Source organism: Antechinus flavipes, chromosome 5, assembly GCF_016432865.1.
Source record: "Antechinus flavipes isolate AdamAnt ecotype Samford, QLD, Australia chromosome 5, AdamAnt_v2, whole genome shotgun sequence".
NCBI classification, from domain to species: Eukaryota; Metazoa; Chordata; class Mammalia; order Dasyuromorphia; family Dasyuridae; genus Antechinus; species Antechinus flavipes.
The window spans coordinates 21,313,120-21,327,593 of NC_067402.1; the positions used below are offsets into that span (position 1 = coordinate 21,313,120).

Below are 14,474 nucleotides of genomic sequence, written 5' to 3' on the forward strand. Positions count from 1 at the left end.
ACCCGGTGCCAGAACCTTCTACTACTTCTGGCCCAGGGCATCCCTGACCTGAAGGTTCGAGGGGGTTGCATTTGTTCCCAGGGCCCTCGTGCCCTGCTTCCCATGAGATTGGGGGGGGGGGGAACTAGGTGGCTAATCACCAGCTGCAGGATCTTCACCCTGTATTGGACAACCTCATCTTTGGCACTCTGTCGACGTTTCTTCCTTTCTGTCCTGGGAGGCTGAGATGGGTCCCTTCGTGCTGGGAGCAGACTCTGCTGCAGAGTATTCAGCCAGCCGGGCTGGAGCCCCCTCCTGAAATACCCTCCCCCTTCGCCCCCGCCTCTGCCCAGATGAACTACAAGGCAGGGTCTTTCTGGCTCTGTCTGCGATTGGCACACAGTAAGCACTTAATAAGGAGATTTTCATTCTGTCCTCCTCCCATGAGCAGCATTTCCAGAATCTTCACATTGGTCAACCAATGACCATGCATATCTATCTGACTTATTTGCTCGTCGCCCCCTCCCCCGCCAGAGTTGAATGTAAGCTCCTTGAGGGCAGGGGCTATTTGTCACTTCACTTTTGTGTCTATAATGCATTGGTAGGTGCTTAATAAATGCTTGTTGGATGAGATTGGGCCACGTTAAAGCTGCTCCCGGGAGTTCCCGAGGTACAGGATACTATCTACTGTGACCAGCTGATTCAGAAGTCGTATATTTATTCATGATGAACTTTGAAGAAAAACTGGTGATGACCCGCCTTCAAGAACTTTTCTGAATTAGTCATGTGTGTTTCTGGTATACGGAGCAGGCGAGTTTTCAAGATTTCTAGTTCGTAAAAGTTGGATTTGCTGCTTTTAAAATGATTTTCTGATAATGTTCTGAAGGTTCCCAAGTTGGTGAATTTGGCTTTTGGGACATATGTATTCTCTTAGTTCAATTCAAAAAATACTTATATGCTTATTATGGGATTGAGCGCTGAGGAATATATACTTTATTACTTTATTTAGACCCACAGTTCTTATCTGTTTTGTGGCAGGTGGTCAGATAAAATCTATAGACTCTTGCTGAGGAGAAATTTCTTAAATGCAGATTGATTACAAAGGAAAAATGTAGTTTTTCCCCCCTTGATCCAAGGTTATGGTGCCCCTGAAATTTATCCACAGACTTCTGTAGGACATGTCCCTGGAGATGGGGTCTGGAATTGTAATGGGGACACTGACCTTAGAATCATTAGAGATTTGAGTTTAATCCTCTGTGTCCTTTCACTTCTGTGCCTCAGTTTCCTTACCTGTAGGATTCCATGATATGATGTGTATGTACATGTATACACGCTAAAGTGCTTTGTATATCAGCTGTCTAGAGTTCAGGACGTCAGGAATGGAAATAAAATTTAGGATTTAATTTCATAGAGAGCAAGTCTCTGAGGTGGGTAAGGTCACTTAGGGAAAGACTAGAGGGATCCGAGAGAAGAGACTAGCATGGTACCCAGCATATAGTAGGTGCTTAATAAGTGTTGTTCAATTAAATAACGACCCAAAGGGTTCCAGAGGATTCTGAGAAGTGGTGGTCAGAGAGATTGCAGGAGAACCAGGAGAGTGCAATAGTAAAGGTCCTCAGATCATATCAGCTATTTTGAGTCAGTGTCCTGCATCTGGCTCGGACGAAGCCCAGAGTCCACTAAAGCATCCAGGACTTCCTCATTTGCTTTCCAGCCATACCTCTTTCATGATATGTTATTTGTGTAGTTGATTTTTTGGACCCAAGTGTAAGACTTGACATTTGTCATAGGAATATAACAGACCTTCAAACTGGACGGGTCCTTGCATTCATCTGGTCTGGTCTCTTCGTTTTACTGATGAGCATCCAGAGAAAGTGAACTTGTCCTCTCTCTGACAGCTGGGGCACAGCAGGGTCTGAATTCCAGCCTGCTTTTGAATCTGCTGCTCTATCTTGTTAGATTTAGCCTAGATCTTTGGAGACCCCAATCCACTGCCCATTTCTGCCATTTGCTAGTGATGACAGCTGGCTTTTATAAAGCTCTTTGAAATACACTTTACATAGATCATTTTATTTGAGCCTCACAATAACCTTGTATGAAATGGGTGCAATCATTATCCCACTTGATAGGGATACTGCATTCCAGAGAGATGAATTAACTTGTCCTAGACCATAGAATTAGACTTAGAGCCAGAAAGGAACTGAGAGTTCATCTGGTTTCAAGCCCTCATTCTTACCGAGGAGAAACAGAGACCCAGTGAAGTTATGACTTGTTGAAGGTCCTACAACTAGTGTCAAAGATAAGGGTTTTTTTCTCAGTAGTATTTTATTTTTCCAAATACATGTAAAAATCATTCATTTTTGTAAAATTTTGAAGTCCAAATTTTTTCCCTTCATCCTTTTTCCCCCTCCCCAAGATAGTAAGCAATCTGCTACAAGTTACACATGTACAATCACTCCTGTCCCACGATCTGGCCACAGTGCTCTTTCATCGTCTCTGGGAAGGACAAAAAACAGAAATCTAAAGTCTTCACAAGTTTCCCCTTCGGGGGTCTTTCCCCCCCTACCCCATAGCTCATCTCCTGCCCTTTGAATCCCTAGCCTTCCTTCTTCTCAGTGAGGGCTCAGTAAATGGCTCATCCTCCTAATCAATCCTATGTCTGGAGAACATGAAAAGGAAAAGGCCACATCTGTAAGTGGAGACCCTTTCAACATTCAGCATTCGCCCATCATTTATTAGGCCCCTAATGTATTTCATGCTAGCAGCATGGAAAGGAAAATCCAGCACTCCTTGTTCTCGGGAAGCTTCCATTTTACTTGGGGATGTGATCTATACCTCCCTAATAACACACATGTTTACAAAATCACACATTGCATACATGCATGCAGAATACAGCGTTCTTTTCATTGTATCCTACTTTCCTCCAAGAAGAAAGCTTCTAGATATGAGCCAAGGGAAAGGATTAAGTTCATTTTGTTGGGTTCCAGATGGCAGAATAGAGAGCAAGGGGGTGCTTGTCTCAGAGAAGCGGAGTTTGACATCAGGGGAAACTGTGCCCAAGTAGAACAGGCTGCCCCCTGCCCCCGAGCAGAGGCCAGCTGACTCAGCAAAGGAGAGCGACTTATGTTTAGGTGTGAATTGGAGTAGGTGACCCCCAAAGTGCTGTCCACTTGAGAGGTGCTGAGTCCAGGATGGGTTCCTTTAGGTCCTGTTGTAATTAGGGTTTCCAAAGCTCTTTCCACACTGCTTCCTGATGAGGGAATGAACGCCTGCTTACCAGGTTCGGTACTTTCTCTGACTTAATGAGCTAGGATCTTTGTATACTGGCAATTTTGCCGACTGCTAAAGCAAGTTGTGAAATACCCAGGGCAGGCTCCCAGGACAATAGCTGGCAGATGATTGGTTAATTGGTCTTTCAGCTTCCTCAGAATGGGTGCCAGGTAAGACAGAATGCTAATTTGCTGTTCTTTTGATAATTGTAATTTGAAATGTGTTTTTTATGTATGTTCCAAATGAGGACAGTTAAAAAAAAAAAAGAATTAAAAAGGGGTACTTAGCACTAAGATAAAAATGTTGCTGGTTGATTTAATGGGCACATTTCATTTGTTAAAATCTTGGGCATTTTTTATCCCTTTTCATTTATAAAGGAACCCAAAAGGGCGACTCAGTGGGCCAGCCAAGTGCAGACATTCCAAAAGAAACTCATTTCATAACTGGAATGGAATTAAAAAGTCAAAAACAGCTTTTTGACAAGCCACCAACAGTTGTCCCACCCTGCATTTCTCCTTCGTTCAGAGAAGCACCAAACTTGGATGCAGACTACTCTTAAGTCATCTTGGGCAAAGAGGAATTGATCCTGCTTTAAAGCCCTACAGAGTGGGAGTATCCTCCACCTTCTCTTTCAGTTCAGCTGCCTAGTAATTGCTGACTTATTGATTGGTTGAACTCTTTTCAGGGTTTAATACTCTATAAACTATTGAGGAATTTCTTGTGTATAGTCTGAATCCTTCTCACTTTAGTTTTATGGCCTCTTATTATGATGGCCTCGAAGGAATTGGAAGACACTATGTCTTCTCTTATTATTATTATTATTGCTTTTTGCTGAGGCAATTGGGGTTAAGTAACTTGCCCAGGGTCACACAGCTAGGAAGTCTTATGTGTCTGAGGTCAGATTTGAACTCAGGTCCTCCTGACTTTAGGACTGGTGCTCTATCCACTGTGCCACCTAGCTGTCCCAACACTATGTCTTCTAACAGCATCATCTTTCTAGTCTTTAAAAGGCAGTGAATGAGATGCTCCTCTCAGTTGTCAAATGGACGTCGAAAACTTTTCTTTTGGTAAAAGAAAAAATGAGGAGAGAAAAATGCAAAAACCCCAAACCAAACCACAAACTTTCAAACCTTTGGTCCCTATAAAAAGAAAATGAAAACAGCATATTCTGTTGCAAGCAAAATGGGTTGCTAGGACTACTAAGTGTTCCCTAATCTTGGCTTGCCTTGACTCCGTGAATTTGCACAGGTTGTTTGGTTGCCAAGAAAAGGCATTTGGAGATAGACCCCTTCCCAAAATGGCAGTCTTGTTGAGATAATTACATTTCCAGAGCAAGAGATGGGAAACTGGGGGAGGGTGGGCAGGACATGAGCCCACAGAGGGAGCTCTCAGAGGCAGGGTGGGTAATGGTCTGGGTCAAGGAGCTTGGTCTGGTCTTGGGGTCAGAGTTTGGTGGCTGGATATGGTTTCTGACCTCGGCCTTCCAGAATTCATCTTTTATTTCCTGCGCCATCTGAGATACATCATCCTCCACAAAGTCTTTCTCCAGTCCCTCTCAGCTAAGAGCATTTTCTCCCCTTTCATCCACTTTTGGCCCTACCACATTCTATGTATATTTTTTTGCTTAAGTTTCCTCTCATTTGCTTTTCCCCTAACCCTAGTGAATATCCAACAAGTGCCTAGTGTTTGTCCAATTGCGCTCTCCTTGTGTTTTACCGTGCCTTCTCTAGGTCTCTGTTTCCTCATAGGTAAAATTACAGATTTAAAAGGGTTGAACGAAATTCTAATCAATGTCATCAAGACTGTGAACCGATGATGAATCATATTATTTAGTGAAAGTTGTTGGTGTTGGAGGGATGGATGGGATTGAGCCGGAGCAGCTCCCTCATAAGTAAAAGATGGTTTAGATGGATTCTTACCTCTGCAGTGTCCAATGTACTTTCGGACTCCTTCCTGGGGCTATTGTTTCCAAGCTTGGAAATCCCAGAGTATCCTTTCTCTGCCGCAATAAAGCCTGATGGTTTGGCTGGAGTAGGTAGATGCTCCAGTGATGGGCTTTCCAGAAATGAGACTAAAAATGAATAAATAAATAAATTATTAGAAACGACAACAACTACCACCAAAAAACCAAAACTAACAGTTCTGAGGAGCTCAATGCCAGCCTGGCCACAAGGTGGAGCAACTCTGAAAGATCCTTTCCTAATTTTTTATAGTTAGGTGATTTAATGGGTGGAGTGTTAGACCTCCAGTTAGGAAGGCTGGAATTTGAATCCACCATCAAATTCATGCTTACTGTGGGGACTCCTGACAAGTCATTTAAATCATTTTTCAACCTGTTCTCTCATCTGCAAGATGAATCCTCTTCATAGGATTGTTGTGAGAAAATATAAAATGCTTTGTGAACCTTAAACTACCATATAAATTTAAACTGTTAACATCATTATTGTTATTACTATTACCAAGTCATAAATGGGTTGCAGCCTTCATGGTCAGGAGAATCCCCCCATAGATAAAATCACAGCTCCCAGAAATCCGGAAGGGGCATCCCCTCAGGGTTTCCGTACTTGAATAACCTTCTCTGACCAAGTCAGCCCATGGATGAATGATGGGGCCTTTGGGGAGCCCTCCTAACTTTCTCCATCTTTTTACCCCCGAGGTGTTCTGCGGCTTTTGGATTATGAGGAAGACTATATATTCACATTGCCTAATGCTTATGCACGCTCGATCCTGACCATCCCCTGGGTGGAGCTTGGCGGTAAAGTCACCATGGAATGTGCCAAGACCGGCTACACTGCGCTGGTCACCTTCCATACCAAGCCTTTCTATGGAGGGAAAGTCCACAGGTAGGGCACAGGGAAGGGTTGTTCCTGGGATGTTGTCCGGCTCTTTGCCTGAGGGCCAGACGTTGTGGCATCCTTCGCCCCTCTCCCTTCCCCCTTTCCTCCGTTCAAGCTGGGATTCCAGTCGGCCTTGACAAGAATTGTTGCTCATCCATGGGCCAAATGGTGGGGAGTCTATGCGAGTGGGAATTAGGATCAGAGGGTTTGCCCTAAGTATTCTGACTGGCTGTTTAACTCCAGAGGAGGAAGCATCTTATGAGCCTCTCCAGGAAAGGCCTTCTTTTTTCTCACCCTTCTCTTATCAGAGTCTCTCTAGTTAGCTCTGGGTCTATTGGACACTTGTCCCCACATCCACAAGCTGGTCGAGTTCACTGGCTGTTCGTGGGTTATGATGGAGGCCACTGGAGTCCTCCGGATTGGAAGGTTCCCCCAGGCCAGTTGGGCCGACCTTCCCTCTTTTTAAAGACGGGAAATGGAACTCCTGGAGGGATGGGAAGGCAGGGATCCCATCAGACCTCAGTTTCCTTATTTGTAAAACAAAAGGGATCAAATGACCACTCTGGGTTTGTTCCCCCTCCCCCCAGTTTCTACATTCTGATTTCTGGACAAGAGGTTACCTGACTACTAACCACGGATTTGGGCTTTGAGGAGAACCCCTCAGCTGTGTCGTGTCCAGTACTAGAGGTCAGCTTGGAGCACTGTCCGGGAGCACTGTCCAGGATTACACAGCATATGTCTGGGCGGTGGGATGGGACTCGCACTTAGGTCGGGGGCCAGTTTTCTAGTCCTGTCCACACTGACTGCAGTGCCACAAGTTAATCACCTGCTAAGCCGCTTTGGTGGGTCCACACCCATGGGAGAATTCGGTTTCCTTTCAAACTGAAAACCAAGTAAACTCTGACTGTTTGCTTAAGTTTAGGGAAATTCCAGGAAAGTAAAGTTCCTTTTTCTTTGTCCTGAGACAGTCCTCCCACCAAGGTAGTTTTTCAGGATAAAAAGCTGGGTGGTGGTTTTGAAGGGAGGCCCATGTTTGATTATGAACCACTGTCATATGGGGAGTGAGAGGGGAGGATGATGGTGGCAGTAAGATGGTGCCATTGCCTTGGTGCCCAGAGCACTAGACCCATATCAGGAGAACATGAATTCAAATCCAGCTCACTAGAATCTGGGAGCTGAAAACAGATGAGACTTGGTTTGCATCTGCCTCAAAGGCATTTGTTCTTTGACAACTAAGCCAGTTAAGTGCTCAGAACTGTTTCCTCCTCTGAAAAAAGCTGAGTTGCAGGGGACAGCATTGAGTTTGGATTCTGCAAAGTCTGAGAACTTGTCCCCGATTTGGATTAGCAGCAAGTCACTCAACCCTTGATTTGGGAAAATTGCTTCCTTGTAAAATTATACAGAGCAACCACTGGTACTTAGTGCAATATAAATGTTAGCTGCGATTGTTATTATCATTGTTATTCCTCTTATTATTATTATCATTAGGTTGTGAACTTCTTGAAGATAGATTTTTTTTTTAAATATCCTCAGAGCTTAGCAGAGTGTCTGGCACATAGTAGGTGCTTAATAAGTATTGATGATTTGAAATCAAGTGACTATTGTAATCACATTACTGTTTTGCTAAATCTATGACCTTCACCTGTTTGGGACTCAAATAAGTGGGTCACACAAGGTGACCTCAGAGCCCCTGACCTCTTCTTGATCTGTGTGATGCTTTTATAATACACATGGATTGCCAGTGACCTTGTCATTTCAATTCAACAGAAGTTAATTTTTGTGCCTAACAGGTATTAGGGTCAAGGCTAGGTGCTGGGATGCAGTGACAAAGTTCTAGCCCTCAAGGAGATGATGTTCTACTGGGGGAAACAACAGGTTTACAAATGAAGTAAATTTATACTAGATGCAAAACAAATGACAAAGGATTATTTCAGGGTGAGTGGTGGCCCAAGGAACTAGTCACAGCTTGTGAGTCTTCAGCAGCGAGCATTTCCTGTATTTTTGGCATTGAGCATACAAAGACAAATATGAAATAATTCAAGCCTCCAATGAGTTTACATTCTATTAAGAGAGCACAGTAAGATTTCCTGCATAAATAATCATGTTTTCCAGATGGTTACAGTATTTGTGATGGAAACCACTTCAAAAAAGAGAAATAGCTGGGGTTTTTGTTGCTGAAGGTGTTTTCATGGGGAGCAAGGAGGGCTGGAGTTGTAGTGTGTGACCCTTTCTAATGACCAGGAGGCTTGGAAGTCAGATGAAGAGCATCGTAGAGCGATTGCTTAAAGTTATATTGTCCAACATCTTTCCTTTTTTAGGACCATGAACATAAAAACTTAAGTAAATAAAAGACACAAAGAATTCAGCTGCTGGGAGGGGAAGGAACAAAAACTGCCCCGTCTCTTGGCTCCAGTTATAAAAAGCTTCCTAAAAGCAAATCTATTTATATACACACGCTTCCGTTTCTGCCCCTTGGATCGGAAAGATTTTTATTCCCTTTATATGGAGTTAGAATGCAGACGACTGGGCAGAGCCAGAAGCCTCTCGTTTAAGGCTCACCTTGCGGTCCCAGAACTCGGTGGGGGCCTGTGCCCCGCATCGGGGGCCCCGGGAGAGGGTCCTGGAGCTCAGGAAGAGGGCCAAGAACAAGTAGGAAAGTGTCCGTAGCTGCCCCCCTCCTCCACGAGGCCACTTGGGAATGAATGGCCGCAGTCAGTCTGCAGTGGGGAGGGATTTGGGGAAGGGGCTTTCTTGGGAGGGGATGCAAGTTTAAGGCTGTGCAACGCGGTCCGGGGCCCGGGCGGTGACTTATCCCTCATTTTCCAACATGATCCTGATCAGGAGCAAAGAAACATCACTCGGGGCCCCCTCGTTTTACAGAAAGGGGAACCGAGGCCCAGAGAGACTGGGATGGGAGGCTAATACCGGCAGGGACCTGCCAGGAAGCCAGAGAAAGGAACGGATGTGCTCCAGATCCTGCCGATTAGCGCCGTGCTTGGCCCAGCTGTGAATGACAGGCTCTTCTCCCCCCTGTGGTTACTACTGAAATGTAGCCCTCCCGGTTGGGAAAATGACATCCGGATTTAAGGAGCTTTGGGTCCTCCTCAGAGGAGGGGTCCTTCCAGTGTGCAGACCGCGGCCCTCTGGGGCCTTTTTCTGTCTGGCGGTAAATCCCAGCGGGGCATCTCCACCCAAGATGGCGGAGCCCGTCCCAGCTCGGACGTGCAGACGTCGCCTTGGGGCGACCCTCGGGCGCCGCTGGGGGCGGGGAGGACTTGCAAGGGACGGAATCCAGAGCGTAGATCCGCCCTCCCCAAATCCGGGTCTTTGGGCCTCGTGGAGGGGGAGGGGCGTTGACTTTGGCGTTCGTTTGGATTTAGAGTCACGGCGGAAGTGAAGCACAAGCCAAGCAACAGGGTGGTGTGCAAGGCCCAGGGCGAATGGAACGGCGTCCTGGAGTTCACTTACAGCAACGGGGAGACCAAGCTCATCAACACGGCCGCTCTGCCGGTCTACCCCAAGAGGGTCCGGCCCATTGAGAAGCAAGAGCCCATGGAGTCCAGGTGGGGGAAGGGAGCCACGTGCACGCATGTGTGCGCACGCGCAGGGAGACAATCACTGCTGGGGGCGGGGCCGGGCGCATGCGCGGTGACTTGTGGGACGGCCGGGCCGCCTCCCCAAGCCTCGGGAGCCCGGAGAGCTGGCAAGCCGAAAGCCGCAGCATTGCCCTAGTTTGTCACTATTGTACAATGACGATGACACAGTGTTATGGAGCGAGTTTCCATAGTGCTCGAACGTTAATGAGTTCCTTTGGCCCTCACTATAATCCCGTGATAATTTCCTTAATTAGCTGCTGTTAGTATTGTGCCCATTTTAGAGATGAGGACACTAAGGCTGAGAGGGGTCCAAATGAGCAGGCTGCAATACGTCAGGGGCGGACTGGAACTCGGCTCACCCCGGGCGGAGTCCAGCCCTCTCCGCCCAGGCTCATACAGTCCTCCTCTGGGAAGGAGCGCCCCCCAGAGGCCACTGAGTCCAACCTCCCTTTCCAGATGAGGAAGCCCAGAGCCAGCAGTGACGTTGGCACATGTATGGGTGCTGGCTGCGAATCCTGCCTAGGACTCTGCTGGCCACGCCCCTTCTCAGAGCCTAGAAAGGAGGGGGTGGGATTTCCTTAGGGGACTCCCCTTCCTCATTTCAATACTCACCTTTAGACGGAGCTGTGAAATGGGCGGGGGCTGCTGTCCTTGCAGAGGCTCCAGCCGAGTGGTCCCGCTGGCCAGGGCGCCCCCATCATGCTGCCCCTCCCGACTTGGTCATTGAGGGACGATTCAGCCTCAGAGGGACCTCAGGATCCTTTAGTCTGATACAATTCCGTTCGGTCCAATTCTACCAGCAATAATTAGGCACCTGCTGTGCACCGGTCACTCTTCAGAGTGCTGGCGGGAGGAAAACATCCCTCGTCCTCAGGTGGCTTGGGTGCTCTCCGGGGCCTGCTGGGGTCCAGGCAGAGCGGACACCAGGAGGCTGGGGCTAGTTTGGCCAGTTAGGTACCGGGGGGTGGGAGGCGGAGACTGAAGCAGATGGTCTCTGGTTCCTTCCTCCGGGGATGTCCGGGCCGCCGTTTAATTTTAGTTCTTCAGGGTTCAAGACAAAGACCCAATAGTCCCCGTCCTCCGAGGGTAGAAAAACACGAGTGTCCCTAAGCAGAAACGATATTTTCCCACTCATTTCTGGGGAGATTCTGGGGGTTCGGGGGCAGATGTCCTAAGCCGGCTGTGGTTGGAGGGAGGCCGGATCCACGCCTGACCGCCCTGTGCCCCTCCAGGAACCTCTGGCAGGAAGTCACCAACTCCATCAAAGTGGGGGACATGAACTCGGCCACGGAGTTCAAGCGGAACCTGGAGGACAAGCAGCGCAGGGAGGAGCAGGAGCGGGCGAGCCGCAAAGCTGAGTGGCGGCCGAGGTATTTTAACAAGCAGGTGAGAGGGTTGGAGCCGCCCCTCAGCCACTGTCCCCTCCCCCTCCCCAAGCCAGCGCAGAGCCTCGGGGGAGGGGTAGAGAGGGCGGGCCTTGCGTACCTCCCACAGTGCCCACGCGCAAAATCACAGAGGGGGAAACTGAGGCTTGAAGGCCCCCCACCCCCAGCTCGGCCACAGAGGGAAGGACGGTGTTCAGGTGTGGCCACTGCAGTGAGGGAGGATGGGAAACCTGGAGAGTGGTGAGCAAGCAGATCTTAGGGTCCTCAAACTGTCAATTCAGAGGAACCATCTGTCCCAGCTGCTGCTGTCTGGCCATGTCTGGCAGGTATTCTCTGTCTACTTAGAAAATGTAAGTTCCCCGAGGGCGGCAGAGCTACTTCGTTTTCATTTCTGTCTCTTCAGGGTCTGACACACAGTAGGCGCTTAATGCTTGTTTATTAATTGACAGCAGAAATAGTAAATGCTTCCTTTTCAGACCCCAATGCAATAAAAATTATATCCAATAAAGGGCCAGGGAAAGAAGAGAGACTAAAATCTAATTGGAAATAATTTAATTCTAAAGAATGTGTGGGGCAAACAATAATTCACAGAAATAATAATTTCATCCCAGAGAATCACAATCATGAGACAACGAACCAAAATTTGTGGGATGCAACCAAAGCGGTTATTAGGGGAGGTTTTATCTCTGAGTAGCTACAGGAATAAAATAAAGAAAGAGGAGATGGATGAATTGGATATGCAACTACAAAAGCTAGAAAAAGATAAAGTAGAATTCAGAAGCCTCTTGAAGACACATTTACAAAGCTCCTACTATGTACCAACCTCTAGGGATACAGAGAAAAACACAAAATGGTCCCTGTCTTAAAGTTCCATTATGCTCTAATGGAAGAGATTGGTTTCTCTCTCCTATTCTTGAAATGAATGTAATCATTTTATTGACATTTTACTATAAAACCCCATTGGGTATTTACTTTGCTGCTCATAATCATGTTATGTTAGTAAGGCTGCATTTGGAGTGAAGGGATCTGAGTTTGAATTCTGTATCTGCAACTTACTGAATCTGCAATTTAAATTGATCTTGGAAAAGTCAATTCATTGGGCCTCAATTTCCTGATCTGTAAAATGGGGGTGGACTCGATGTCTCCTAAGGATCTTATGCTTGGAATCTCTGACAGGAACTAGCCAATCAATTGTTCGGTTCTGGATTGGCCATCGAAGTCCCCCCCTCCCTGCTCTGCTATTAGATCCTGTGACATTAGCTCCCAGGTAGTCACTGGGACTGTTCCATTTTGCTTGTTTTCTGACTCGTCCCTACCTCCGCTAAGTTCTCTTCGGCAACATCTGTGTAACGTCTCCCTCGTTCTCTTCTAGGGTGAAGGCTGGATGTATAGAGACCCTCTGTTGAAAGGCCAGTGAGGAGGAGAAAATGCAGTGTTCTCCCCAAATAGACCTGTCTTTTTATAGGCATTAAAATGGTGCCATATATGAGGGTCAGGTGGTTTTGGCAAAGTCCTGTTGGGCATATTCAAAAGGGGGAAAGTTTTTTTGTTTGTTTTGATCTTTTTTTTTTTTTTTTTTGAGAGAAAAGTTGTGTGTATGAGTAGTGCCCCTCTGAACTACTATGCCTTTGGATCCTTGGGAGCTGTTTGGGATCTATGCATGCATATGTAGATGAGAGAGAGGGGCACACTGAGAGACTGATCGTGTGCGTGTGGATGAGCAAGAGAGCTCTGTTTGTAGTTTATATTCACATATATACCATATACAGGTGTAGACTGAATATTATTACTACACATGTAAATGTGACATGTATGTACTACCAAGAATTAGCTTTGATAACTATGAGTCTTTTATGAATGATGGTCAACGTTTTCTATTTTTTCACTTTGCCTAAAATTTACAATGCCCTTAAAATAGGGATATCTTACTGGTAGTCACCTCCATGTCCAAATGATGACGAATTGACCCTTTCCATCTGACCACATCACATCCATTTGGTCCATAGAAGAGCTCATCTTTTTGGAGGGGTGATAGTTGGGCGAGCCTATGGGATCACTTCCTGCTCTGTGCCATACCAAGTAAGCAACTCTGGCCCCTGACCCTTGCAAATTCTGGTCATCGAGTTCCTGGGATAAGCTTCCAAAAACTGATTCATGCACGGTCAACTAACTGTTAGCTCAGTGGATAAAAGGGCCCTTGAGTAAAAAAAAAAAAAAAAAAAAAAATTGCAATGAGGCAAGGGGGGGAAAAGTGTTGGACCTCCGCCTTCCAGGATGAAGGTCAAGGTAGGGCCCTGAGCCCTTTCTCTTGGCTGATGACTGCCACAATCTATACCCCATTCGAGGACTGGTTTTCCATCTGCCTGATTAATTTTTTTATCATTTTTCTCCTGGTAAAGAGAAACTGAATCTAACCTTTCTCAGATACTACTATTTTCACAGTGGAACTCAAATTATTTGGAAATAACTACTTTTGTGGTTTTAAAAACACACCAATGGCCAGGATTTTTTTTTTTTAAGGATTTTGGGTTTTTTGGGGGGAGGGTGAGGGAGAAGAATGAAAGAGAGGGGTCCTCGTGGGTGTTTTTTAAAATGCACATTTCTACTTTAAACTGAACGCTGGCAAGAAAACCACTGTGATTACAAATAAACACAACCTGGAAACACCAACATTATTCAGCTTTCATTGTATTTCAGTCTTTTCTCCCTCAAGGCCGTTTTAAATACATGACGCCAGAAACTTTAAAAGCAAAAACGCAGGGATCATAGGACCAATTTCCATTTGAGGCTTAATTATTATTATTATTATTTAATGGGACTTCTCTGATATTCCCCACAGGACAAACTTGGGAACTTTTCATTTTCTCCCCTAATGCCAATTTGTAGATTTTGGAAAAATATATTTTGATGGAGATATTTATTCCTGTTTAAATGTTTATTTTATTTTTAGTTCTTTGGACAAACCAGAGGGAGTCACAGTAGGCTGACACTGCACTATACCCAGTGTGTCTATTTTTACATCTTCAGATGGAGATTCATCCCTTTCATACCAAGTACACCTGGGCACCAGTGGCGCTGGGTCTGGAGTTAGGAAAGCATGAGTTCAAATTCTGCCTCAGATACTTAGTAGCTGAGTAACTGTGGGCAGGTCGTTGTCTGCCTCAGTTTGCTCAGCTATAAAATGGGGCTCATAACAGCATCTACCTCAAAGGGGTTGTGGTGGGTTTCAAGTGAGATGATAATTGTAAAGGGCTTGGCACAGTGCCTGACACATAGTAGGCACTTAATAAATGCTTATTCTCCTCTCGCCTCTTCCCCTTCCCCACCATCTCACAATGGCACTTTCACATTGGTATCCTTTTCCTGACCCTTGAAGAAGGGCCTTTATTTATGTCATTATAAGGCTT

The 14,474-nt window shown here is 46.1% G+C and overlaps 1 protein-coding gene across 2 annotated transcripts in view; it reads left to right on the forward strand.

Annotated features, from left to right (window-relative positions):
• OSBPL10 (oxysterol binding protein like 10) overlaps nt 1–13,742 on the forward strand; it is a 202,846-nt gene extending 189,104 nt beyond the window's left edge. For both annotated transcript variants that reach the window (XM_051962712.1, XM_051962713.1), the window contains exons 11-14: nt 5,906–6,092; nt 9,467–9,649; nt 10,915–11,068; nt 12,440–13,742. In XM_051962712.1, the coding sequence (XP_051818672.1) occupies nt 5,906–6,092; nt 9,467–9,649; nt 10,915–11,068; nt 12,440–12,484 (569 nt within the window). In that variant the 3' untranslated portion in view covers nt 12,485–13,742. The remainder of the gene's footprint in view (nt 1–5,905; nt 6,093–9,466; nt 9,650–10,914; nt 11,069–12,439) is intronic.
• Nucleotides 13,743–14,474: the final 732 nt, after the last annotated feature.